Source organism: Camelina sativa, chromosome 9 (genome assembly GCF_030686135.1).
Source record: "Camelina sativa cultivar CO46 ecotype springtype chromosome 9, ASM3068613v1".
Classification (NCBI taxonomy): domain Eukaryota; kingdom Viridiplantae; phylum Streptophyta; class Magnoliopsida; order Brassicales; family Brassicaceae; genus Camelina; species Camelina sativa.
Genome location: NC_141888.1, coordinates 35,491,169 through 35,516,695, shown reverse-complemented (window position 1 = coordinate 35,516,695; position 25,527 = coordinate 35,491,169). Strand labels below are relative to the sequence as shown.

Genomic DNA, 25,527 nt, shown 5'->3' with positions numbered 1-25,527 from the left:
CTGGATTCATAGCATCTTCATGACAAACATTATTATATATCATACTGCTGAAAAAAGCATCTCTCACAACAGGATCATTTCATCATGAGACCAATCTTTACATTATATGTACACTAGCATAGACAATCAATATAAGATTGATATAGAACACACATGAAACTCACACACAACAACACAATACAACGACATGCACCAAACTCTATGAGGCATTGACCATTGGCGATAGATTGGTTCTAGCTTCTACTGTACTTCCTTTTTCTTCTTCTTCAACTTCATACCTTTCGGACTGGTTTGCCTCTGTTGAACTGGTGTCGGTTCCACAAGCAGAAGCCGCGACATCACATATCTCAAAAGCTCTTCGCGGTGAGAGAATGTGAAATCAAGGTGAGCATACTCAAACTCATTAAAAGATACATCAACCTCTGCATCTCTCATCACCTTGTAGTGTTTCTTCACCATGGAAGACCGAATCACCTTGTCATTCCTTCCCGCTACTAAATCCACAGGCACATCGATGAACTTGTAAGACTCCCCTAGATCAAGCGGTTCAGGAGAGCCATAAACCTCCATGTTAGCTGATCTGCTTCCATAATCATACATCCTGAATTTACCAGTGTGTTTGATCTGAGCAAGATGTTTCGCCACACGGAAGGAGACAGCTGGCATGTCGTTCATGTTGTAGTGAGGCAATCCTAAGACTCCGACCCAGTTCGAGCTGTCTCCACCAACTACATAACTCATTAGAGTTTGGACCAGTCCACCAAGAGCAGGATAGTTGTGAAAGTCGCGAGCTAACTTGTTCAGAAGCATCCTGAAGAATCTTGTCGGTATGTAGAAGGCAGGAATGACGCAAGCCAAAACTGGACTAATAAAAAGGAATATGTATTCAACTAATGTGAAACCTAAGTTTGAGTCCTCATGAAACCCAGCAGGTGAAAGTAAGATTAGTCGCGAGAGTCTGTGCGGCTTCTCCTTGATTTTTTGAGTAATTACATACATCAGAATTGCAGCACCGCCTAGACTATGACAGATGGCACAGAGCTTAAAAGGCTCCTCCTGGTTGATTTCTTCATCGATATTGGGCTGGCAGAGCTTGAGTTCTGTAGTTTTTATTTCATGAATTTTTTCTATCATCGCTGGGATATCCTCAGTACCGTGCTCGTTAATGGAGTATCGCCAGAACCTGCAGTTTGGTCAAATACCAATCAACATTTGTACAACTTGCAAATATATACGAAACTCCGCTATCATAAAGAAACCAGACAGTACATGTAGATATAGTAAGAACTAAGAAGTGAACTTTTAAACAATAACTCACTCTTTTGAAGATATGTTCTTGTTCACATGATCTCTTGAAACTAAACCTCGAAAGTTACCCAGAAAAACATCATAGCCTGTAAAAGAAAACAGTGTAAGAAGCTGATATATCGTTGCTGCATGTGAACTAATAAAAGAATGGAACATGAAAAACTTGAGGCTTAAACCTTGGTCATACGCAGCAAAAGCAGGAGATCCAACAACCCCATTAGATACCCATCTGAAGAAAAACACGCAGAAGAGGAAAAGAGATATCAATAATGTTTTAGAGAACATATATTTGATCAAAACCTCAGATGATAATAGGATGTTCAAGTAAAAACTGAAATCTTTGTGCAGTTGAGAAGGAAAGGCAAAAGAAGATGAGATGATTTATAAATAACTGAATGCACTATCCCTCTTAATCTCACCAAAAGATTCCGAAATCTAATCTTGTGTCTTGAGAAAATCAAACACTCATGCAAAGTATGAGGGGAACAAATTATGAAAATAAATTTCCACTCGGGTATAGCGTCGGGAACATAGAAACACACCTGGAATTTTATGCTACATGGATATAGAAAATAATACTTCCTCACCTATATTCAGCTTACTAAGTTTGCAAAGTTTACGAGTTATCTAAAAGCTAAACCATGAAACTTACCCCATCGAAGAATCCAAAACCCCATGCTGCAAAAATACAGCTTTCCTTGCATCGCGTCTGCAAAGACAAGAGAAGCATTCAACAATCACATTTTAAGGAAGAGACAATAAAACAGGAGTGGAAAGGACGCTCAAGTCAGCATACATCTCACAAGAAAGTTATACCTTGGTATCCTTTCCAAGACAAGAACATATCCGTCAGATGTAACAACACGGATAGCTTCGTAAGGATACCTACCAAATGTAGAAGAGAAATTAAGTAAATATCTAATGCTTGAGAAAGAGAAAAATACATAGAAACATGAGATACTGAATCTGACCATACCCCAGCTCTGTTATGACATCTTGACACGTTCGGGTATCTGTGTTCATAGAGTTGTATAAGTGTGTGGGCTGTTCTACGGGCCTTTCCGTGGGAGATGGATCTGTAGCTCCTAAAGTAGCAGTCAGCACAGTTTCATCATCTGAAACGTCACCATGGTGTCTTTTAGCGCTGTGACTGGAAGGTGAGAACCAAGAAAACAATATTGCGAAAGCTTCTGATGGAGAAAGGAGAAGATGCGTAGCCTTGTGAAAAAAATCAAATATTGCTTCTATGCATATCTCGATAGCAAGATGAAGATCCTGAAAAATTAAAGGACATTAAGTAGGAAGAGTATGTGAAAAGGTTTAAAACCAAAAATTGAACAGCAGCAAGAATATTGAATATTTGAGCATCGACAAACCTCAATAACTCCACGTCGTCTATCAGTAGCTCTGTTGGGAACATCATGGTCTTTGCTTGAGTTGGTCTTGCTAATACGAGGTCTAGATGAATGTTGGTGTCTTCTTGGGCTCGAAGGAGCTCTTGAACTTCGTTTAAAGAACAAACTCGTAAAATATTGTGGTATCCACAGCAAGATCCGTAAAGGAAAAATCAACCACCAAAGAATGAAAGTAATCCACTCAGTCCAGTGACATTCAGAATTAGCAGAAGCACTGGCCCAAGAGAGGCGTGAGCTTTGAGATGATGGTGATGCAGGCAGCGGACCATCACTTTCATCTCCAGAAGAATACTCCAAGCTTGAAGTATCAGAATCCACAGAAAGCTCATGAATGAACTCATTGAAAGAAGAGACCCCACTGCCATGGAAATTGGAACAGAGTATAAAATTAGCATAGTATTAGGAATTTAGGATTAAACAACAGAAGAAGAAGAAGAAGAAGAATCATCAGAGGAAGGAAACAATACTTATGCATCCAGCGAGGTAAACGTGGTCCACGAAACGTAGGCCTGAGTTCCCAGCCATGAAGACCTTCAAGGATATTAGCCTTCCCAGGGAGAAGGGTCAACAAAAGAGCAGATACACCGTTAATGCATCTAGCAATGTTATTCAAAGACTCATATGTAACAGTTTTCACTGATCTGCACTAAAAAGTCAAAACATAACCGAAAGCATAGTTAGTTTAGGCTTGTTAGAAGAAGAACATCTCTAACAAGAAGACAAACCCAATAAGAATAAGAATAAAGATACTATGATAGGATTAGTCTAACAACAACACAATCCACCCACACATAGAGATCAAGATCAACTAATCAATTATAAAGGGAATACAACGAGATGAATGCAGTGATACGAGAAGAGAAAAAAAACTCACTCTTTGGTAACAGCGAGAGCGTTGTCTACGATCCGTTGCATGATTTTTTTTTTTTTTTTCAGAAATTGAAATTTTTTAACGAAACCACAATCCGATTCGTCGATTTTGTCGCCGTTATTCACAAAAATTTTCCAGGAAAACGACAAAGAAAGAAAAAAAAAAATTATCCACCTGAAAAAAAGAAAGCAAACAATTTTTTTTCCAGAATAGAAGAAATCTGGATGCTTGAGAAATTGACTAAATCGCGCGATCTATATAGATTTATTGCCGATATAAAGGAAAACGCAAAGACCCACAAGAACCGCGCGATTCCAGAATCCAAAATTTCCAAAAATTGGAAGAATCTGTCGAAAATGAAAATAAAATTGGGAGAATCCGATTAAAAGGAAAAAAAATTAAAGAAGAGAAGGGGCACGTCGGCGATTCTTGCCGTCCAGAGGAAGGATCTGTGTAGAGAGAGAGAGAGAGACCAGATGCTGACACGTGGTTTTACATTATTGGATCATATCGAATGGTTAACACGTGTATCTACATCATTGGATACAGTTTAATGTGACAAAAAATTACGACACGTTTTTATATATCCAACGTTTGGAGACGGATAAGGTCATTTTACGGCAAAACACACACCAACTACTACTATATTAATACACCAACCAATATCGAACACATTTCTTGATCTCAATCAGCTTTTAAGGGCATTTCCTCTGGATGTAAGAAGCTCCATGCTCTTCATACCTGTGTCATGTATGATGTACACACACAAACAACTCAAAGCCGAGCTGACGAGAATATTTGTGTTCGAGAGATCTACACAACAAATCCAATCTAATGTGTTTGACTTACTCAGACTTGGAGAACCACATTTGCTGGAATGAACCTAGTGATGCCAATATACTCCCTCCTATCCACACACTGCACATATATACCCCATTCCCTTTACCGAAAGAAACATATATTATAAAAGCCTCTAAGAGAGGAAGAAGTAGTTCTTTGTTTATTCAAACCTGAATCTCCTTTCTGTTGTGTTACCGCTTGCCAACACTTTTACTCGAGCTGATTGAGGAGATTCCTACAACAAAGCCAACATACTATTTTTAGCGATCTTGTATATTATAAGACAGTCTACAAGCTGTAATAAGAAAAAAATAAGAGAGAGGAGAGCGCCCTTACTTCTACCAAGTCCTTCTCGAGGCGTTCTTTAAGTTGTTGCATCGATGATGTTCCACCAGCCAGCTGCAAACAAGTAAGGAGAAAGAAACGGCACTGATATTAATTTTTACAGCTTCAGCTAGTAATGAATAAAATATTTGAATCAGTTTTCTTTTTACCAGTATGCTACTATACAACTCTCTGCGTATATCAGCATCACATTTGCTGATGCTCTCTATGACCTGTAGAATTGGAAAAGTGTTTTTTTTTCTTTCTCTTTTTGCTGATTAAAAGGGAATTGAGATTGTACAGGTAAAGAAAATACTCGTACCATTTGTGGTAACCCTCGAACAGAATGAAGCATGTCTGTATTATTCCCCATTCCAGGAATAGTCTAGTAATTTGCAGGAAAACAAATATGTGGTAATTAAAGAAAACGCCTTTTGACAGAGGCAACTGGGAGCGCAAGAGAAACATGATCTAACACATTGGTAGAGGCGAGTTTTATCACAAAAGTTGCTACCTGAACTATAGAAGGGTTGAATATAACATCAGGGACTTTGAATCTATCAGCACCAATTTCAAGTGTCCTGTATTGCAAGCCAAAGTTAATAAGATTATGTGACTGAATAGAGACAATAATCAAGTTTCCTGAGAAAAATGAATACTGCCTCTACGTCAAAAAAATAGTAGTAGTCGGTAATTTAAACTTATGCTCGATAACATTTGCATTTGGAGCAAAAATAACAACAACAAACACATAAACTGGACTTACTGGCCATCAGGAAGCTCGTAAGACGTTGTTGGAATGTTCGAATATGATTTGTCTGCAAAGGAAATTAAAATATCAGCCTAATAAAGCAAGTTACTGTTCATTATACTTTCAGGTATCTTTGTCCCTGTATCTTCTAAGCAGCAGAAAATTTCAGGAAAACGATTTGCTTACATGTAAGGTGTGAGATGACCCAAATTAATATTATACTATATAACAAATGATCAAGCAGAAACGAGATCTCTTCAACTACTCTAAATTGTGAAAGAGGAGCAAATGAATTATACCAAAGAAAGACACGGAAAAAGTCATACCATCATACGGAGTGTCTGGAACTCGACAAATAGAATCCTTGATATCACTTACTATCATCCTCTGTTAAATAAAACTAAACCACCAAGTCAGAAAGCAAAAGAAATTTTAAAACGAAGGAACCAATATTAATTACAGACCTGACAGAAGAGTTTGTAGCTTTCTGTGGTATCAGGAACTTCTACATCTGTAACCTGCAAGGACTCGAAGAGGTCAAATGAGATATAAATTTTATGATTCTTCAGTTTCATTGCCACTAAAAAGAACAACATCCACTGTGCCACTAACATACAAACTTCTCTTTCGAATGATAAATAGAAAGCTGCAGTTTTAAACGTATCTTAACTCAGAAGCACAGAATCACCTGAAATTCTCCTGGTCGTATTTCCTTTCTCTTGAAAGAGTATCTAGGTTTTATCTGCGAAAGAAGGAACCAGTAAAGATCAGAAGAACTGGCTCCAGAATGGTAAGACAATAGTTGTAACTTACTTTAATCCCTTTACTCTCCAAGCTTTTCAGTAAGCAATCAGTGAGAAAGTCTCCACCAATTGGAGATGATATGACAGCCTGTGAATAACAATTTTTTCATTAAACGGACAATGAGATATCACTATTCAACGTTACACTTATGTTTAAGAAATGGAACTTTCCAAAATGCTCACAGATGAGAATTCATACGAATGGCAGATCAGGATGAATTTTCGGTGATAGTTTGGAAATAAAATATGGCAACTACCAAACAATAGAACCAGCATACACACAGACTTGGCTACGACCAAATTGAGTTATACATATACCTTTTGAAGAACATAACCGTCATGCACTGGTGAAATAGTCGTGGATCCTCCACCACTGAAAGGGGGAAAAGTGTGTATACGATCAGTGCTTCTCAGATGAATTATACAAACCGTAAATAAGGTACCCTTTCACAACATACAGGATACAAATAGCCTAAGTTTCTGTTTAATATGAAAAGCCTATTTTACCTTCTTTTTTTTTATAATGCGTTATGCAAGTAAACAGGGATGATAAAAGAGTGGAGAAAATTCTTTAGCAAGAAGGTAACTACAAGCACTGCTTCCAAATTCCAATTGCATAAGATAATATAGAGGATGTAAACATGATGTGGGTAAAATATGATTAATTCACAAGTCTTTAAAATTAAACCATACCACACTGAGAAAACAAGATACAACAGAATGACATGTCACAGAAGAAAAATGAAGAAAAAATCAAAAAAAGTCGAACGTCCACTGGTCTTACCAGTCAACAACCAAAGAAGTAGCTCGCCCCGATGCAAACGATGTAAGAGCATCTTTAGTGGTGAGAAGGTGTCACCGTTACTCAAAGAAAAAAAAACTTAATATTTTAATATATGACTAATAAGTGATTGACATGTGTTAAAAAACACCGAGAATCGTTTCTTCCGCCAGTAACTGCAGCAACGATTCTTTACTTTCTCTCTCCTATTTATATTTTTTTATTTGTTTTTATTAAAAGAATTGGGGAGAAAGCAACGCCATTAATCATGGTCTAAGAACCTAGCAAGAAGGAAAGCAACAGAAACGGAAATAGACATTTCAGAATCAAGAATAAACAACAACAATAACAAAAAAAATGTGATGGTACAAGGTAAGATAAAATACAGGATTTTTTGCTGTAAATAATGCTGGCACTTTGTATTTTTCAAACATTATCTCAGCTGCCCTGTTAGACATATGATACATAAGAGATAATAAGTTCCAGATTCCAAGATGAAAACAGCATTGATATAAGATAAAGAAACCAGACTTTTCTCTTTGTTGTTCTGTGTTCAAAGGGGGCTCTGCTAGCAGCATTGGATGTTCCTTGGGATCAATCATTAGACAATTCCTAAGAAAATAGAAAAATTTAAAACAGATGAGTTCATCAACCAACCATAAATGAAAAAGAAAAAGTTAAAACAATCAAGACATTAAAATAGATTATACGAGTTACCTAAAAGCATGGTCCCATACATTGTCCACCATATCCCAATCATTTACAATGCCATCCTTTATGGGTGACACTATCTGGAGCACACACACACACATGGAGAAACAAAAAAAAATCATCCCTCGATTTTAACCAGCTTGAAGTTTGTAACATTATTAGTTCATAACAAAAACCCTGACCTCCATTTGATCACGGCGATAATTCAAAGCTTGAGACCCAAAGTAAAGCTTCCGTTTGCCCATTTCTTTATCAGACTCCACGACATTGGCTTTTGCATCCTCCATATCAGCAGCATCATCAATATCCATTCCAGTTCCATCTATTGCTCCAACAACCTTATGACACACATCAACACAACAACAACAACAACAAAAAAACTAAACTTTCTCGAATTGCTTGCTCTACACTAAAAAGGGAGTTTTCGTCTCAAAAGTCCCTTTCTATGTTCTGACAATCTCAAAAGTCCCTCTCTTTTTTGGCATTTATTTTTGATTTTTTTTTAAATCGAGAATGTGTTGTTTTACACTCTTGTCCATAGAAAAATTAGATATTTACAAAAAATACCTGAGTAGTATCCACCAAAACTGAATCGGATCTAAAACCCGAAAAAAAAACTGAATCGGTTTTTTTTTAAAAACAAAACTGCTCTCTCTCTCGTCACTCTTCTCTTTCTTCGGGAAATTCGAATCGATTTGGGTAAAACTGTAGAACTAGGGTTTTCTCGTTTTCATTCAATCAACCAAAAATAGAGTAAGAAGATGGTGAAAACAAGGGGGGGTCTTGTGAGGAGGAGGAGTGAGCGTTTGAAAGAGAAGAAGATCTCAGAAGGAGATGGTGGTTCGAAAGCAAAATCCGATTCGCCGGAAGTAGGTGTGTCGGGTTTGAGTCCGACGACAGTAGGAGGAGAGAGAGCTTTGAGTACGGTGGCGGAAGAAAGTGAAAGTCGAGTTTTGGAGGAACCCAATCCGGTGGTCGGAAGAGAAAATGCGAACGAAGTAGAGAAAGCAAAATCCGCTACTCCGGAATCAAGTAATGGAGAAGAAGATGATGAAGAAGGAGGAGATAACGAGAGATCTACTTCTGTGGAATCAAGCGATGGAGAAGAAGAAGGAAACGATGAAGGGGAAGAAGGAAACGATGAAGGGGAAGAAGAAAAAGATGAAGTAGAAGAAGAAAACGATGAAGGAGAAGAATGTGAAGAAGGGGTAGAAAAAGACGATGAAGGGGAAGAAGAAAACGACGAAGGAGAAGAAGGTGAAGAAGGGGAAGAAAAAGACGATGAAGGGGAAGAAGAAAACGATGAAGGAGAAGAATCGGAAGAAAAAGACGATGAAGGAGAAGATTGTGAAGAAGGGGAAGAAAAAGACGATGAAGGGGAAGAAGAAAACGATGAAGGAGAAGAATCGGAAGAAAAAGACGATGAAGGAGAAGAAGAAGAAGAAGAAGATAAGGAGGGAAGTTCGAACTCGGCAGGTAACTCGAGAAGGAGTACAAGCGAAAGTGAGATGGAGCACGAGGAGGACAACGATGCAAGTGTAAGTACAACAAGTCTGTGTCATTCGTTCGGAATTTGAAAAGTCATTGGAATTTGAAATTGATCAAGTAGAACTGGTGCAACTATTGGTGTAGAACTAGTAGAACTTGTGTAGAACTAGTAGAACTGGTACAACTAGGTGGTGTAGAACTAGTAGAACTGGTAGAAGTAGTTGTTGTATAATTGGTATAACTTATATAAAACTGATATTGTTGCAGGAATCGGAGGAAACAGAAGCGATGAAACCTTTAGGAATGCACTTCGAGCCTAGCCAGTACAACAAGAAAATCAAGCTATCGACTAGGTGTCATATTTTTGAAACTTTGAAAACGCTGGATAAATTAGAGCATCCACTAACTAGTTCTGAGAGGGATTGGTTTGAGAATCATCCACAATTCAAGCACATTTTTCACATGCCAAGGGAACCAAACCACAAGCTTATGGGAATGTGGATGCTCTTACTTCGAACGGCTAAAATCGAAAAAAAGAAGGAAGCATGGTTTGTTGTGAATGGTGTTCCAATCCGGTATGGTCTGAGAGAACATGCTTTGATGTCTGGATTAGATTGTCGGTGCTATCCACTTGATTACAAGGAAGCCGGCGGTACCATGTTTCGAAGGAAATATTTTTTACGAAAAAAAAAGATTACACTTGAAGATGTGAGGAGACACCTATTGGTAATGCAACCAGATCGTACTCGTGATAGGTTGAAGATGGCGGTTCTCTACTTTTTAGGAAGCATCATTGCAGGCTATACAAAAGACTCGGGGAGAGATGCAATGGGTATCGATGATTTTGTTGTAAGCGCAGTGAATGATCTAGGTTTTTGTGTGTCTTTTCCTTGGGGGAGATTATCATTCGAGAACATGCTAGAGAGATTTCCCATACAATGAGTCATTTTAATGGGGTCGTGGTTAAAGAGAATGCATTATGGCCTGTTCCAGGTTTCTGTATTCCATTGGAGGTTAGTTAGTTTAAAATTTGAAGTTTTCTCATTGTTGATATTTCTTATAAGTGAAGCTAATTTTAGTTTTTTTCCTTGTGTTGTGTAGTTTTTACTATTTGAGGCAGTTCCAATTTTGGCGAACACTTACGTTGACCAAATTCCTGAGGCGGATGCAAGTTGTCCTAGGATGTGCAGGAGGAAATTTAAGAGGACCGGTCAGAAAGGTTTTCCTCTAAAGAATATTGGTGATACACTTGGTACAACAACGGTTAGTTATCCTAGCAATTGCCATTATTAATCATTTGAATAAATTGGTTTGTAATGTATCTAAAGTAGGTCGTTTACACAGGCAATTGCTAGTGTGATCCCTCATAATGATGAAGAAATTCCTCTTCTCGATTTAATCATGGAAGAAGCTGAGGAAGAGGATACCCATGATGTCGTTGTTGCCAATTGGATGTGGCGCCTTCGTAGAGGACTACCTGTACTTTTGGAGGAGATGTACACAGCCGATGTGGCTACTCGTTCAGGACAAAACGATGCGAATGAGGAAATAGTCGCCAATGAACAACCGAGAGAAGATACTGTTGAGTTGGTGGATCTTCTAAGGACCATGAAGCAGGATATGAAAACCCAGTTCGATAACATTTCGGCGAAGATTGATGGGCTTGAAAAAAGGATCGAACCGTTGGAAGTATATGTGAAAGAGCAAGAGAAACCAAAGGTAATACTTCGTAATACTATAGTAATACTTGATAATACTAGAAGGTGTTAACAAAATTTGGTTTCATGTCAGGCGCCTGTAGCTGATGAGCAACCGAGTACTTCGCAAGAAGGAGGGAGAGGGACGAAGAGGAAAAGGTCTAAGAAGTAGTAAAACTATGTTATTTTCTTTGATTTGTCATCATAGTACTAGTAAAACTATGTAAAACTTCGTTATTTTGTTGGATTTGCGATTGGTACTGGTATTACTAGTTAAACTATGTAAAACTACGTTATTTTCTTGGATTTTTCGTTCGTATTTTTGGTAAAACTACGTAAAACTAAACAAAAACTAGAGAATTCATATAAGAAAAATATAGAACATGATTCAATTCAAGAAGGAGGCATAATCCTAGAAGTCACATAGAACATCATGATTAAACAAGAGAAGTCACATGAAAGATAAGAAACTGATTCAACAAGAGAATTGAAGGAAAAGATAAGAAACAGAATCTGATTCAACAAGTTTTAAACCAACATAGAATGAGATCGACTCAGATAATATCAATCGAAACACAACCTATCCAGGAGATCGACTCGAGTGGTAAGCAACGCCAACTCCTCCTTTAGTTTGGCAATCTCGTCACTCTTCTCCTTAAGCTCCATCTGCAAATTATAGATCTTAGTATGATGGGGTTCAAATTCCTTCAATCTCTCCCAATGGTTATCAACATCTTTCCTTAAGGTTTGGGTTTCTTCTTCAATTGCATCAGCCCAATTTTTCCGCCTGTGCAATCCATCATCCTGCAAATTATATCAACGAACAGTTAACAAAATCAGGTATCTCAATTGTATTTGATTCAATTTAATTTACCTTATACTTAACGCAAGTAAACCATCTCTTTTTCTCTGTTTCTGTTGGAGAGATCTCATTGACGATTCGTTTGCCACATGGGCAAATTCGAGGCATGCCAAAATCACCATCGGCTATGGCTTCTCGCCATGCTTGTAACTTCCTCGCCTTCTTCTGATCAGCATAGTATGGGTCGGCCTCAAATTGTTCCATAGTTTGAGAAGGAGAGAAATAGATCTAGGATCTTCGACTTTGAAGATGAGAGAAGGAGGACTCGGTGTACTTTAGGTTTCGAAGAAGAAAATGAATGAATGGCTGAGAATGGAGAATGAGCTGGAGTGAAGATAAAATAAGAAAGAAAGAAAGAAAAACGCAATGCTATCGTCAAAAAAGAAAGAAAAAACGCAATTCTGGCCACGTGTAAAAGATGTGTGCGTTCACACTGTGTGTTCACACACAGTTTTACTGAGTAATGCGGTTGCACTAAACTTGCAAATAGTTGTACTTTAGAGGTTTCTCAGTTTAATTAGTTTTACTAAACCTTAGCATTACTTTTTTTAGTTTTACAGTTGATTAAACTTAACTAACATACAATTACAAGCTTTTTGCAACTTCATAAGTTAAAACTTATAATTCTATAACTTTTTCATGCTTACTTGGTAATTATTTACAAAGTGACATTAAAAGTGTAAGGAAACACTTGTTGAGATTCTTCAATAAATAAATTAAAATTGGTATATTTTCGAAAATTATTCATTTATAGTAGAAACCTATATAGAACATTTATACTATACAATATGTATTATACAATATGTATTGATTTTAGGTAGTACCAATTTTATTATTTTTACCAGTTTTATCTTAGTTCTGCCAGTTCTGCCAGTTATACTCTCTCATATACACATATTTTGAAAGAAGAAAATATTAATAGACTTCAAATTAAGTTTCAAACCAAGTTTTACATTAAGTATCAAACCAAACACAATTGATACATGAAGAGGTGAATCAAACATGAACATTATCTCCAAATAACAACCATTGGAGTCCTTGTCTCCGGCGCCTTTTATTCTGCGTCCTAGGTCGAGTTTTTGGTCGTTTTTCCCCAGCAGATGCATACCTTTTTGTTTTCTTTCTTCCCCCTCTTATTTTCCGATTCGGAGGTATGATCTCCATATCTTGGACGTCATCTAGGACATCCCATCGAGACTTATCAGGTACTAAATAAATTGTCCTGCAATATGCAATTGCCCACAGCTCCGTCCAATAATACTTAGAACACAACTCATGTAACTCGAAATCCTTACCTCCATATTTTTGGTATGTAATGAAAGACGCCAATGCATGCACACAAGGATACTTTTGTATATCGAAAAACCTACAACTGCAACTTCTCAATCGCAACTTCACCAAATAAGGCTTTCCGTCACTGTCAATGACATTGTATTCAAGCTCGAAACCATTTAGCTCTATCACCTTTAGTTTCTCAGCAGTTGCCCATAAATCATGTAAGTAGTTCTCCACTAAAGGCACCAATTTATTTGCGACTGATCCAGACACAGCATCTTTTCGATGTTCATTAAACCATTCAGAGAATTTTTTAAGTATTGCATCAAGCATGGGTATCAAGGAGTACCTCCTTGCATCTTTGAATAGACTGTTCAACGATTCAACACAGTTGCTTGTGTCTAGGTTGTATCTATCTCCTGGAAAAACACATCGTGCCCATCTTTCTTTCTGGGTAGATTCTTCAAGATACTTGGCAGCAGAAGGATATCTTGTCGTAAAAGATGCGTAAGCAATGTTGAACTCAGCCACTGTGTAAAACCTACTACACTCCATGAATCTCCATGCAACAACGTCCTTGTTCACGTTACGAGCATAACCTTTCACATTTTGGGATAAATGCCATATACAAAAACCATGATGAGCCAGAGGATACACATTAGCTATAGCTTTTATGAGACTTGTATTTCTGTCAGTCATAAATACTATTTCAGAAGAATCCCCAACAACGGTTTTCAACATCTCCAAAAACCAATTCCAACTTGCATCATTCTCACCATCAAGAACACCAAACGCCAAGGGATAATGGTGACGGTTAGGATCTTGAGCCGACGCAAAAACAAGAACACCCTTATATCCGTTCTTTAGAAAAGTTGCATCCATAGTTATAACTTTCCTCATGACTTTAAATCCTTCAATGCTAGCTCCCAAAGCTATGAACAAGTACATGAATTTATTATTCTCATCGCAATGCACATATGATCTTGTACCATGATTAACCTTCTCTAACATGTGCAGATAACATCGCAGCATCTTGTAGCTTTCTTCTGGGCTACCTTTCAAATCAGTAACAGCTTGATTTTTCCCTCTCAACGCCGTGGAATATGATATATCAACACCTAATTTTGTCTTGACAAGATCCATGATAATTTTCGGAGGTGGAGTTTCCATTTGCCCTGGATAATCACCATGTAAAAGAGAAGCAACTAATTGTGGAGTGCCTTGCCTCTTACTATTGCTTGAACTTTGACTAGCCCGAGAGCATGTATGCATCTTGTTGTGCCTTCTAATCGAGAAAATATCTGTACCTCGAATCCTACCACCTCGTAAACCCCAGTTACATCCTTCTTTAGGACATTTGACCACATAACGCACCTTGTCCGACTTTACTATTTCAAAACTAAAACAGTTAGCGAATGAAGCTCTATCCACCACATCTTGCAATGCCTTCTTGTTTGGAAATTCTTGAAGTTTAGTCAGATCCAAACCGTCATCCCATGGTTCAATATACTTACACGGTTCTACAACAGGGCGTGGCTCAGTATATTCATCACCTTCATCACGTGATTCAGCTTCACCCTCTTTATTAGAATCACCCTCTACAGCCTTTTCTTTGCCTACGTAGACAACAATGGCGTTAGGTCCGATTTCACCATCCTTCGCATGTTGGTTTTCATAGTTCATACCAACAGAACTTTGGTCCCCTATGGGCACTGTGGGCACTGTGGGCACTATGGGAACTTGCTCAGGCTGAGGCTCAGAAGGGATGACATTCACAAACAACATACATCTTCGCTTCTCATAATTAACGGAGTCTAGATAAACATTAACATCCTCATCATCATTAAGCTCACAATGCTCCAATGTTTCTACCAGTAGTGGCTTGTAGCTCAGCTGCAACTGAACGTTACTTTCAACAAACCCAAGCTTCCTCTGTATCCTTGCTTTTAACATCAACAATGTTATATTCCTCTTAAACATTATACTATACATGCGTCCTTCATATTTAAAATGTAGGCTGACGTTCTCGCATATTGTATCCTGCCAAACCAACCAATATAAAAAAATCATAATTAGTACTACTACTAGTTTTACTAGTTTTACTAAAAATATCAGTATTACCAGTTTCACCACCTTCTCTCTCCTATCAAAATCGAATCGAATGGTACACGAGTTCTAATCGAGTTAATTCACTGAAATCGAAAGCCAAATCCCTTTCTTATCTAATAGATAGCTCAATCGACCCATAAACCTTTGTAAAACACCCAATGTGCTAAGCTTTCTTCGATCTAAATCCAATTGAATTTCTATATTTACAAATCAAAAACAAATTCAACCAAAAGCAACTCTAAAGTGAAGTAACGCACCTGCATTTTGAAGAACAACTTGATTCAACTTGATTTGGTGAAGAACGACAGCGGTAGGAGCTCCGACGACGGAAGAATCGCCGGCGGCTGGGTTGAGAGAGGTCGGGTGAGTTTCTCGGGTCGAAAGAAGCTGGGTTTGAGAGCCCGAGTTTTTTGTTTTTTTATTTAAAAAATTTAATCTAATTCGAGAATTCATAAAGGGTAAAATTGTCTCATCGAGTATTATTGAATAAGGTGGGGGTATGAAGAATAGAGAGGGAGATAAGAGATTTGTGAAATTATTTTAGGGAGTTTTGAGACGTTACCTCCTAAAAAGGACCCAACTTTAAGGAAAATAAACTCAATTGCAAAGAAAAGAAGTTGGAGGAATGAGAAACTAAGACTTACGGAGGAGAACACGGCTTTGGGAGCATCTTCTCCGGCGTAACCAGCTTTGCAAGTGTGTGAACCCAAGTCAACTACAATAGCTGACACTTCATCTGTCCAACAGATTACGAAACCCACCACAGAAAAAAAGTTTAGACCTTGAGACGAGACGAACTCAAGCGAAAAGGAAAAAGATGTTGTGAGCTGAATTTAGGGAGGGATCAAATAAAACCTACCTCCGCCGTACATGGCTCCCGAGAATGCGAGAGGCGGAGAGAGGTTTTTCTCTACCGGAGCTTCGTCGGAGGGTTTAAGAACGGACCACAGAAGTAACTGTTGAAAGTGAGTTTGATTTTGTCAGGATTTCACTTTGCCTCGGCTTGTGATGTGTATAAATAATAAGGAAGAAAAGGACTGGAGCGAAAATCCTCAATTTAGAGGGACTAAAACTAAAGAAACAGAAAATAAAAGGACTAGCAAATCATAAAATGTGAAGGAAAAAAATACGCCGTTGCCGGGGATCGAACCCGGGTCACCCGCGTGACAGGCGGGAATACTTACCACTATACTACAACGACTTAAAGTTTCCCCGTTCGAATTTATAAATAAACGCTCGATAAATGTGCTGAAGAGTTGGTTTCTGGTAGCTTTCTATTGGTCAAACTCGAAACAAGAAGCAAGCATCATTTACGAATGAACTCAAATTAATACACAAACATGAAGATCTCAATTCTCAAGTGTTGCAACAAATTTGACACACATCATGTGTGCAATAACAATAGCTATCCACCATCTCACACCAAACCAATTGATTCTGACCTTAAATACTCAGAAAAAACCCCTCACTATCTCCAAAACAAAGAAGAAAGAAAACTTAAATCTCCTAGAGAAAATGGCTTCTTCTACTCTCTTTATCACTCTTCTAATCTCCTTGTTGTCACCATTTTTTCTCCGACTGGTTCTTGCTCAAGTACCATCTACATGTGCCTCCAGACTGCTTTCCTTAGCTCCATGTGGTCCATTCGTTCAAGGCTTTGTCCAGCTTCCGGCTCAGCCTTGCTGTGACAGCTTAAACCAGATCTATAGCCAAGAAGCAAACTGTCTCTGTCTCTTCCTCAACAACACTTCTACTTTATCCCCTGCTTTTCCTATCAATCAAACTCTTGCTCTACAATTGCCTCCACTTTGCAACATTCCAGCCAATTCATCTTCTTGCTCCTCCTCCTCCTCCTCCACCTCCCCTGGTACGTAAACGAAACTTGTACTTTGTCCTCTGTGAGATTCACTGTTTTCATGAAACTTATGAAAATGTTTTCGGTTCATAGTAGGAGGGGTGCCTAGTGATTCCTCCTCTGTTGCTCCACCACCTTCCTCGCCTGTTGCTCCACCACCTTCTAGCTCAAATGGTTCTCAAATCTCTCTAGGTAGAAAGAACAACTCTCGGGTCGCAGGTAAGCCCCTTTTTACCAAGGTTTTCAGTGTCTGCTAAAACCAAAACATCAAAACAATCAACACTCAACAAAAAAATGTTACTTTTCACTTTATTCAGCGACTCCAGTGGCTCAAATGGACCCAAGACCCACCAGTTTTATGGGATTAGGCTATGGTTTAAGATCCTCTGGCTCCAAGTCCGAGACTCAGCTAATCATCCTTGCACTTGCTGCGGTTCTACCAGCCACTCTCCTCCTCAACTGAGTCCGTCTGCATTAAACTACCATCTCGTATTTAGTTACTCTCTCCTCTGTTGTGTTTTCCCTATGAATTAACATCAACTTTATTGCTCTACGTTATTGGTATGTTTCCTAAAGAAGTAAGCAGTTCTTGAAATGAAATCACAAAAGCAGAACAATGAAGAACAAATACTCTTCCTTTTAACTTTTAAATCTGTAACATTATAAACACAACCAAACAAGATCAACTTGGAATATGGCTTTTTTAAAACACCCCCAAAAAGCAAAAGAAGGTTCAGTCTTTATAAATCTTTCTCTAAAACACTGAATGAACTGAATACTATTCCAAACTAGGCGCCACTTCTGTTGGGTTGGACTCGAACACATCTTCAGAGTTGGAACTCTCTGCTTCATCAAGAAGGTCACGAGATTGGATCGCCTCTTTATACACTGGCGTCTCTTTGAAATCCGTAGCACCTTCATTATACGTCCCCGCCGCAAGTCCACCGGAGATTAGCTGTTACAACATTCAACACCATTGATTTAACTTGTTCAAGTTGAGGACTTGTTATTAGTAAAGTAACTGAAGTATTGAAATGTTACCGCGAAGAGGATTCCGAAAGCCCATAAGTACTGAACGAAGAACCCTAAACCATCCCACTTCTCACCTTCCCAAGGATCTGTTTCAAGCCCAGGAAGATCCTTAATCGCATATACCGGCGCGTCTTTTGGATCACCTCTGAATCGAGTATTCACAACCGTCCTATCTCCACCGTCGTCATCGACGTTGATTTCGATCTGAGACGGCGGATTCTCGCTGTCGAAAACACCGTTGTTTTCTTCCGGCTGATCCTTGGTCGTCGTCGTGGGTACGAGGCTCCGACGCTTCTTGCTGTCGAACCGACCGGTCTGTGCGGATGGTTTTTTGGCGGCAGAGACAACGTGGTGACGGGTTCTTGACGGAGAAGGGAAGTTTACGAGTCGGAAGGTGAAGAAAGGATTACGAGAAGAATCGGTTAGGTCTTTACAATGGATTCTAGCTCCTCCGCCACCGCTGCTCACGGTGAGAGCCATTTCTTTTTGTTGTGTGGATATGTGAGAGAGAGGGAAGAAGCGAAAGATTCGAAGAAGATAAGGAAAAACAAAATTCGGGTCTTATTAAACTTGACCCGACTTTTCCCAACCCGATCCAACTTGACCCGCTTCTTTGCCTTTTTAACCTTTTTAAAAAAAATACATTAATCGAAATTATCACAAATTCCACAATACAACAATTTAGAATACAGTCGTGACCATAATTTGAACTTTATTTGACTAAATCATTTGTTTAGTCCTAAACTAACAACATGTTGGATAAACCCATCTAAATCCTCAACGGAGCTCCCACGTTCTTGGACCGCATCCAACGCTGCTTTCCTCAGCTCCACCGCTTTGATCCTCTCCGTTTGCTTTCCAGTCACGGCATCAGCGAAAACTCTAGCTAACTCATCCGGGTCAGGAACCGTGTCTGGTCCTTCGCAAGCACGCACGCCCACTCTCAGCTGGTCAACCACAAGAGACGCGTCTGTGTACTGGTCTGCTCTCATCGGCCACGTCAGCATCAAAACGCCCGCGACAACCGCCTCCATCACGGAGTTCCAACCGCAGTGCGTTAGAAACGCTCCCACGGCTCGGTGACGTAGCACAGCCACTTGTGGAGCCCATCCTCTGATCACAAGACCTCTCCCAGCCACACGATCGTCGAAGCCGTCTAGGATGTTTCCACGTGACGAATCTTCCTCGACGGGCTCCTTTACGGCCCATACGAAATGGACGCCGCTTTTCTCAAGCCCAGAAGCGAGCGCAAGAGTCTGCTCCTTGGTCAAAACAGCTTGACTTCCAAAGCACACGTACACCACGTGGTCATCCACACGTGCGTCTAGCCACGACATCACGTGGTCGACAGAAACCGAGTTCGGCCCACCGCGATTATCCCCGGATACTGGAAGTATTGGTCCTACGGCCCATACACGATCATGGCCCATCTCACGCTTAAGATGGTCGAGATAAACACCTTCCATGGCGGTGAAAGAGTTGACGACGAGTCCCCAACTCGCCACGTTGTCTCTAAACGAGTCTCTCACGAATCCCCAAGTTGGATCTCCGCGAACGTAACTTCTGTAAATCGAAGAGACGTGAGACCAAGGGTATTTTGGACAATTCGGGATCTTGGAAAACTCGAGAATCTCGTCATCGTCATGTTTCTTGGTGGGCATATCGATCCACAACGTATTGAGGATGCAGCAAGTGATAGCAGCGGAGGGAGAGAAATTGAAACGAGGGATTCCGAGGTTTTGGGTCCAGCCAAGGAAGAAATCAGAGACGATGGCTACAGGAGGAGAAGGATGAGAAGTCATCCAAGAGAGAAGCGGCGCGTGGAGATCACCAAGCGCGTGGATCATTGAAGGGAAGGCGGAAGGAGGTAAGTCTTGGACGTTTTCGACGCCGGGAGGGATCGAAGGGTGAGAAGGAAAAGGGAGGATAAGTGTTTCGATGTTAACTCCGGCGGAGAGAAGAGGAGAGAGGAAAGGGAGGTTCTTCGGGGTGACTAAGACTGTTATGGTTAAGGCGGCGGCGCCACGGAGAGCTAGGCGGTGGGTGAAGTCGAGGAGGGGAATCAGGTGGCCTTGCGCCGGAAATGGAAAGATCAAGACATGAGTCTTTGTAGGAATGTTCTTTTCCTCTGATACTGTCAATGTCATAATGACACTTTAGTTAACTTTCTTGTTTTTGCCGGAATGGTTATTTGGTTGGTGCTAAAAGAAGAAAGAGACTGATTTATATAGAGATGTGTTTAGTGCTAACTGTTGTTAAGTTGTCGATTTGCGTTACCCAATGTTATCCCAACACTTAGAGAAAATGCTTACGACTCTTTTTGATAATACCGTGTGGGTCTTTTGATTTATTTAGCATCCAATCACACTTGGGAAGAGCCCTAATTGGGATTGAACATTTTTACGTTACGCCTCTTACATTGTTTTGCTTATTGTAGCAAAATGGATCCTCGCTCCTCATAGGTACACGTCCGAAAACATACGATTTTGGTATTAACTTTTTAAAAGCAGAAAAAGTAGGTACAAGTCGTGGGTAGGTACTTTACCCATAAAATCATGTGTTGGTACTGGTACAGTAAATATTGGAACCAGTTTCAAGTAAGCAACTCTATGTATTGGGTGCTTTGCCTAAAATTTGCGTAGTAGTTACAAATATTACTGAATCTACTTCAAAGCTCTGGTTCACAGGCCTCCTTTAGCATTCAAAAGCCTCAAGGAATGGCCAAGATAGGTAACTAGGTCCAAACGTTTGGTGCTAAACCCTTTAGTCTCCTCGTCAGTCATTGACAAAGCCGAGTTCACATGCGATAGCAAGATGGTCGCTTCCCCATTTCTGCAAATTTGCATCAGTCAGAAACTTGTAGGCAACTCTCCCAACAATCACGATTTTATTACCGTTTAAAATGAACAGAGATTTTGCCGTCTTTATAGGGAAATTACTAACTCAAGAAAGCAAAGGCTCAGAAAAGAAAAGATAGTTAGCCACTACTTGACCTAAAAAAAAACATATGATACCTCACTTGGTAGTCCACATGTTCTTGTCAAAACATCTGTTGGCAAGGTTTCAAGAACCCTGACAGGAACAAGTTCCTTTGTGTGCCTGATTTCAATTCCTCAGATTAATTTGGGATTATAAAATCACATAAGCATATATCACCACAGAATTAACCATATATAATCAAAAGCTCTAATCAATGATATCAAAACAGACTTACCATATATAATCAACTGTTCCCAGGAACCTGGAATGATATGTTGTTGCCAATGGTTCACCGCGTTGATCTCTCGTTCTATGAGTACCCTGAAGATCTCAGGTCTTAGCATACTAAAAGGAAAGCTACAACATCATACAATATGTTCCCCACGTTTCTCAGTATCTAGTATAAAAGAAAGTCACAGTTCCTAAAGGCGTTCTGAGTTTGTATGGATTTTCTATTCTTGAGGTAAGGGAAACCTATTTTAGTATTCCTGTGATACAGATTTTAATGCTTTCGATACGCCCAAAAGTCGAGAACAAGAAACAAAAACACTTACAGGAACACCACTATATGCGCTATGAAGCTTCAGTTGATGTTGGACATGAGTGCTTGCTTGACCACCAGTTGCAAACTGTAGTTCTTCCTGGCTCCATACATTGGGTACTGATCCGGATGTGGATACTGCAGCACTGAAGAAAGGGGAAGTTGTTAAGTTAGACTAAATTGAGATAAGATCTGAGGATTACCTAGTTGATAAAGCACAGACCAAAGAAGAGATATAAGTAATCTATCAGTTCATCAGGTGAACCGAAAGGGAACGCAGACACATTACCCAGAAAACCAAAGATCTCGGTAAGTATCAAATTACCTAACTGCATACCGGTTTCTAAATGACCTCTTCTTTGGTTTCACTTCAGACTGGCCAGAAATTTGCCTGCGATCGTGTAATTGTGTATCCAACTGGGAAAAGGAATATATAGAGTTTATTCTAACATTCCCAGCAAAGAAATGAAAAAAATGATGACAAGGAAAATTGTAAAAGAAAGAGTCCAGGACCCTCGATGGAACTCACATCAGCTGAAGCTATGAAATCGTAGATTGCACTCTGTCCAGCATTTCAAGATTAAGTTTTAGAACAATATCAGCTAAATCAATAAGTAATACAACCAAAAATACAAAAGTTGGTAGAGATAACCTGTGGAGTGCTATTCAGATCACCAGCAATCGCCACTGGAATATTTCCCCATTCCTGTGATAACTGGTAAGCCTTCTCCAGAAAGAGTCTTACCTAAAAGTTATGACATATCAACTACTAGAATTTTAATGAAGTTTCATCTAAACTGCCAGGCATAGATGTACTGATAAATACACAAATTACTACCAACTAAAGATTTGACATTTCCAAACTCAGTAGCGACAACAATTCTCTACAGATTCTAAGGATACACGAGTTTCATCAGAATTTTGTAGGGATCTAGCATGATATACCTGGCCTAGCTTGATATCCCCACGCTTAGGATTGAATAGGACATGTATATTCCCAACTACTAGCCGTCGAGGACTTAAAGATGTTTGAAATATCAGGCAACGAAACATGAGAATGAGCATAAAATTTAGTAAGGATCTTAACAGTAACATAAATATTCACTCCAGTAAGGGAATCAGAAGAGAACTCAGACATACTCTGAAGGTCGCACACTTAATTTAGACTTTGGGTCCTCATGGTTCATCTGTTCCGTAATACACAATTAGAAGCGATAGAAAATTAAGTAATTAGCATTTCTGCAAACACAATAGGAGAGGTAAAAAAAATAAAATAACCCCAACAATGAAGATGCATCTTGTCATATCTCTGTGTTCTCCTATCATTAATGAAACTCATAGGAGACGAATATACAGCAATTACTTTAAATGGTGCATACCTCTAAAACACAAAGTTGAGCAACATTGTTTCGCATGTCAAATCTATCAAACTCTATATGTTGATAGTCTAGAAGTTCAAATCTGCACTCACAACAGAAATATACCACGAATGATGAAACCAGAGAGTAAGAGTCTAACAAAATAAACAACATTGAGAAACAATTAGAAAACGAAGCTTTAAGTGTTATAACTTATAAAACTAATATATTATGAAGGCAATGTCAAAGCTGATAACATCACACAACGTGGACAGAGACTAAATAGAACTGGGAGATATATAATTAATAATTTCCCTCGCTCCGATAGAGAATTATTCCCTTTAGACAATTCAAATGGCTAGATTCCTGACTCCGGCATATAGAGACTTCCCAGTTCCCACCACACATACAAAATGACCCTAAATGGAAACAACAGAACTTACAATTTCTCTTTCCAGAATATAGCACAACCATCACTCGCTTCTCCAGTCCGACTCTAAAATAACACTAGATATATGAAAACGGCACCAGCATTAATGCATATGAGGTAATAAAAGCTTTTGACTCGTTTATACCTTGTGAACACCTTGAAATCCCCTCTTTTTAAGAATACAATCAATATCATCAAAGCGGTCAACCTCCTGCAGTAAAATTGGAACATGAGAATGCAACCAGACTTTTGTTTAAGTAGTTGGAAATAAATGGAACTAAAATAAGCTCTTCTCAACATAGTGTAGCTCTAGGCAGTTAAAGTAAATCCTATAACGAACCATACATACGTATAAGGGAGATACATAAACCCCTGGAACTTGCCTGAAGACATAAGATGCTTGCATTATAGCGACTAATCTCTTTGCATATGAGATGTTTCCGTCTACTCCACTCTAAATGCTTCCGGGGAACGTTGTAGTACAAGTCCATGTGGTTGGACGCATTGTCAACACCAAGTAGATTGTACGAAACTAAAACTACTTTATCTGAAAATCGAAAAAAAAAAAAACACAATGTGTTAAAAAAAGGAATGTGATACTTCGTGAATTAAGCATTTATTCCGTGGAGATTGCAATTGCACAGACCTTGGAGATTTTCAAAATTGGTTGCGGAAAACACCCATTGGCGCTCACCGGAACTCGAGATTATCTCCTTTGTTCTCTTTCGCCGCCGTCGAGAAGATTTGCTAGGCCTAACTGGTTTACAACTACGCCGGCTTGAACCCGGCGCAAGAGGACGGTGAGGTTTTAGGGTTATTGACTCCTTTCTATACGATTTCTCGTATACGTTATCCGATGATTGTGAAATCGAACATCGCTTCCGCTTGGTGACGGTGATTGAGTTCCCGATCGAGTTCTTTCGCTCGTATCCACTCATGGCGTGAGCTATTGCATTTCTCTTGTGAAGTTAAACGGATTAGACAACTCCACAACAACTAATAAACGGCGGTTGATTAAGAGAATTGGAGAAGAACATAGACGAAGCTGAGATGAAGCACAAGATGAAAAATCAAAAAAAAAAAAAAAAAAAAAAAATCTCACCTCCGAAGCCGAGATGAAGCAGAGACGAATTAGTCGATGTGAGAACTGGTCTCAGTGACACTTCCGTTCCGTCGATGTGAGACCTGAGATACTTCCGTTGTCGATGTGAAGGCGTGAAAGAAGGATGAAGAAGAAAATCGTGAAAAAAAACGAAAGAAAACAAAAAATAACAGAGGCGGAAGTAAAATTTTAGGGTCAAGATTTAGTTCGGTTCAGTAAAACGGAACCGAACTAACCGATAACCGAATTTAATCATTAATGCTGCCGATCAATTTTGCCGTAACAACCGAATCCAAACCGAAATCCATAAACCTAGTTCGGTTTGGCGAAATCCTAGGGATGATGAACCCATAAATTTCTTTCTCAAATCATAAGCGGGCCAGCTACAACCATCGACCCCAAGATCTTTCAGTTACAATTATAGTTCAGTAACTTCAGTTACCTCATACATTGCTGATCCACTAACTGTACATAATAAAGTTTTAGGGAGAGAGAGATAGAGAGAGATTGCTTTGACCTATGTTACAAATGGATTCTCAACAACCATGACTGTAAATAATAAGGTTTTTAGGGAGAGGGAGATAATAAATCAGGGTGGGTTTACTATTATTTATATTTTATATTGTATTTATTTGTTAAATATTGGAGGTTTTGTAAATAGAGGAATAACTAAATTTTCGGAATGTTTGTGCGACTAAATGTTTATATTAATTTTTAAACACGCAATACACTTCATGATCATTTGGGTTAATAATATATCATTTATGTAAAAGTACATCATAAATTCAAACTATATTAATAATATATCTGTCCCACAAAATTTAAAGAAAATAAAACTAAACATACATTAGGGTTAGTTAGTCTATTTATACAATTAAGTATTTAAGTCTATCCGATTTAAATGTAAATATTTAATAAATCATCTTAAATTTGAGATTTCTCTATCTTTATTTTATTAATGCATCTTCTATCTTATCATTGTATAAACCATTGTT

General features: G+C 39.0%; 7 protein-coding genes and 1 non-coding gene across 17 annotated transcripts; 1 reads left to right on the top strand and 7 right to left on the bottom strand.

Annotated features, from left to right (window-relative positions):
* Nucleotides 1–16: 16 nt before the first annotated feature.
* On the bottom strand, nt 17–4,141 carry LOC104713014 (uncharacterized). Of its 2 annotated transcripts, none has more exons than XM_010430042.3 (9): nt 3,598–4,141; nt 3,191–3,364; nt 2,685–3,081; nt 2,285–2,583; nt 2,125–2,193; nt 1,961–2,017; nt 1,485–1,537; nt 1,319–1,394; nt 17–1,183 (listed from the first exon to the last, which is right to left on the bottom strand). In XM_010430042.3, the coding sequence occupies exons 1-9, from the start codon at nt 3,636–3,638 to the stop codon at nt 241–243; spliced, it is 2,109 nt and encodes a 702-aa protein (XP_010428344.1). In that variant the 5' UTR covers nt 3,639–4,141; the 3' UTR covers nt 17–240. The 2 variants fall into 2 exon arrangements, with proteins under 2 accessions (XP_010428344.1, XP_010428345.1); XM_010430043.3 differs by having other exon boundaries at nt 3,191–3,369; nt 3,598–4,081.
* Nucleotides 4,085–16,225, bottom strand: LOC104713013 (actin-related protein 4-like). 2 transcript variants are annotated; one of them, XM_087466659.1, is made up of 20 exons: nt 16,095–16,225; nt 15,880–15,971; nt 7,987–8,142; nt 7,811–7,884; nt 7,625–7,705; nt 7,478–7,540; nt 7,097–7,144; nt 6,631–6,685; nt 6,323–6,400; nt 6,198–6,251; nt 5,974–6,027; nt 5,836–5,896; nt 5,525–5,576; nt 5,273–5,339; nt 5,081–5,143; nt 4,929–4,991; nt 4,771–4,833; nt 4,605–4,669; nt 4,444–4,512; nt 4,085–4,335 (listed from the first exon to the last, which is right to left on the bottom strand). In XM_087466659.1, exons 1-20 carry the CDS (start codon nt 16,105–16,107, stop codon nt 4,290–4,292), a joined length of 1,317 nt encoding a protein of 438 aa, XP_087322785.1. In that variant the 5' UTR covers nt 16,108–16,225; the 3' UTR covers nt 4,085–4,289. The 2 variants fall into 2 exon arrangements, with proteins under 2 accessions (XP_087322785.1, XP_087322784.1); XM_087466658.1 differs by lacking the exons at nt 4,085–4,335; nt 4,444–4,512; nt 4,605–4,669; ... (13 more) ...; nt 7,811–7,884; nt 7,987–8,142 and adding exons at nt 12,749–15,166; nt 15,493–15,579 and having other exon boundaries at nt 16,095–16,219.
* On the bottom strand, nt 11,332–12,163 carry LOC104713012 (uncharacterized). The gene is made up of 2 exons (XM_010430040.3): nt 11,864–12,163; nt 11,332–11,793 (listed from the first exon to the last, which is right to left on the bottom strand). The coding sequence occupies exons 1-2, from the start codon at nt 12,053–12,055 to the stop codon at nt 11,554–11,556; spliced, it is 432 nt and encodes a 143-aa protein (XP_010428342.1). The 5' UTR covers nt 12,056–12,163; the 3' UTR covers nt 11,332–11,553.
* Nucleotides 16,226–16,364: 139 nt separating the features above from the next.
* TRNAD-GUC (transfer RNA aspartic acid (anticodon GUC)) lies at nt 16,365–16,436 on the bottom strand. The gene has a single exon. It is a non-coding gene; the product is annotated as a tRNA-Asp (tRNA).
* Nucleotides 16,437–16,550: 114 nt separating this feature from the next.
* Nucleotides 16,551–17,733, top strand: LOC147939189 (non-specific lipid transfer protein GPI-anchored 10-like). The gene is made up of 3 exons (XM_087466657.1): nt 16,551–17,102; nt 17,187–17,309; nt 17,408–17,733. Exons 1-3 carry the CDS (start codon nt 16,622–16,624, stop codon nt 17,551–17,553), a joined length of 750 nt encoding a protein of 249 aa, XP_087322783.1. The 5' UTR covers nt 16,551–16,621; the 3' UTR covers nt 17,554–17,733.
* Nucleotides 17,708–18,604, bottom strand: LOC104713010 (uncharacterized). Its single transcript, XM_010430037.2, has 2 exons — nt 18,132–18,604; nt 17,708–18,045 (listed from the first exon to the last, which is right to left on the bottom strand). The coding sequence occupies exons 1-2, from the start codon at nt 18,600–18,602 to the stop codon at nt 17,869–17,871; spliced, it is 648 nt and encodes a 215-aa protein (XP_010428339.1). The 5' UTR covers nt 18,603–18,604; the 3' UTR covers nt 17,708–17,868.
* Nucleotides 18,605–18,749: 145 nt separating this feature from the next.
* On the bottom strand, nt 18,750–20,517 carry LOC104713009 (flavonol 3-O-glucosyltransferase UGT89B1). The gene has a single exon (XM_010430036.3). It carries the CDS (start codon nt 20,267–20,269, stop codon nt 18,848–18,850), a length of 1,422 nt encoding a protein of 473 aa, XP_010428338.2. The 5' UTR covers nt 20,270–20,517; the 3' UTR covers nt 18,750–18,847.
* Nucleotides 20,518–20,606: 89 nt separating this feature from the next.
* Nucleotides 20,607–25,252, bottom strand: LOC104713007 (carbon catabolite repressor protein 4 homolog 5). 8 transcript variants are annotated; one of them, XR_015566608.1, is made up of 15 exons: nt 24,533–24,693; nt 24,077–24,426; nt 23,814–23,977; nt 23,576–23,641; nt 23,444–23,496; nt 23,022–23,103; nt 22,783–22,829; nt 22,588–22,660; nt 22,295–22,408; nt 22,172–22,204; nt 21,968–22,059; nt 21,656–21,788; nt 21,337–21,422; nt 21,137–21,221; nt 20,607–20,954 (listed from the first exon to the last, which is right to left on the bottom strand). XR_015566608.1 is itself a non-coding variant. In XM_010430032.2 (15 exons), exons 2-15 carry the CDS (start codon nt 24,366–24,368, stop codon nt 20,898–20,900), a joined length of 1,356 nt encoding a protein of 451 aa, XP_010428334.1. In that variant the 5' UTR covers nt 24,369–24,426; nt 24,533–25,252; the 3' UTR covers nt 20,607–20,897. The 8 variants fall into 8 exon arrangements, 7 of the variants coding, with proteins under 7 accessions (XP_010428334.1, XP_087322778.1, XP_087322779.1 ...); XM_010430032.2 differs by having other exon boundaries at nt 22,295–22,387; nt 24,533–25,252; XM_087466652.1 differs by having other exon boundaries at nt 22,295–22,387; nt 24,077–24,389; nt 24,533–25,085.
* Between the last annotated feature and the right edge of the window lie 275 nt (nt 25,253–25,527).

Bases quoted from the DNA above. Each gene is read 5' to 3' on its own strand.
- LOC147939189 (XM_087466657.1), top strand. From the start codon at position 16,622: ATGTGTGCAATAACAATAGCTATCCACCATCTCACACCAAACCAATTG. The intron at 17,103-17,186 runs GTACGTAAACGA...GGTTCATAGTAG, and splicing joins CTCCTCCTCCACCTCCCCTG to GAGGGGTGCCTAGTGATTCC. The intron at 17,310-17,407 runs GTAAGCCCCTTT...CACTTTATTCAG, and splicing joins GAACAACTCTCGGGTCGCAG to CGACTCCAGTGGCTCAAATG.
- LOC104713012 (XM_010430040.3), bottom strand. From the start codon at position 12,055: ATGGAACAATTTGAGGCCGACCCATACTATGCTGATCAGAAGAAGGCG. The intron at 11,794-11,863 runs GTAAATTAAATT...TATAATTTGCAG, and splicing joins TTACTTGCGTTAAGTATAAG to GATGATGGATTGCACAGGCG.
- LOC104713009 (XM_010430036.3), bottom strand. From the start codon at position 20,269: ATGACATTGACAGTATCAGAGGAAAAGAACATTCCTACAAAGACTCAT.
- LOC104713007 (XM_010430032.2), bottom strand. From the start codon at position 24,368: ATGAGTGGATACGAGCGAAAGAACTCGATCGGGAACTCAATCACCGTC. The intron at 21,789-21,967 runs GTAATTTGATAC...CCCTTTCTTCAG, and splicing joins AGAAACCGGTATGCAGTTAG to TGCTGCAGTATCCACATCCG. The intron at 20,955-21,136 runs GTATCATATGTT...GCAAATTTGCAG, and splicing joins CATGTGGACTACCAAGTGAG to AAATGGGGAAGCGACCATCT.
- LOC104713014 (XM_010430042.3), bottom strand. From the start codon at position 3,638: ATGCAACGGATCGTAGACAACGCTCTCGCTGTTACCAAAGA. The intron at 3,365-3,597 runs GTGAGTTTTTTT...TTTTTAGTGCAG, and splicing joins GCTCTCGCTGTTACCAAAGA to ATCAGTGAAAACTGTTACAT. The intron at 2,018-2,124 runs GTATAACTTTCT...TTGTCTTTGCAG, and splicing joins GTCTTGGAAAGGATACCAAG to ACGCGATGCAAGGAAAGCTG.
- LOC104713010 (XM_010430037.2), bottom strand. From the start codon at position 18,602: ATGGCTCTCACCGTGAGCAGCGGTGGCGGAGGAGCTAGAATCCATTGT. The intron at 18,046-18,131 runs GTAACATTTCAA...ATGTTGTAACAG, and splicing joins CTTTCGGAATCCTCTTCGCG to CTAATCTCCGGTGGACTTGC.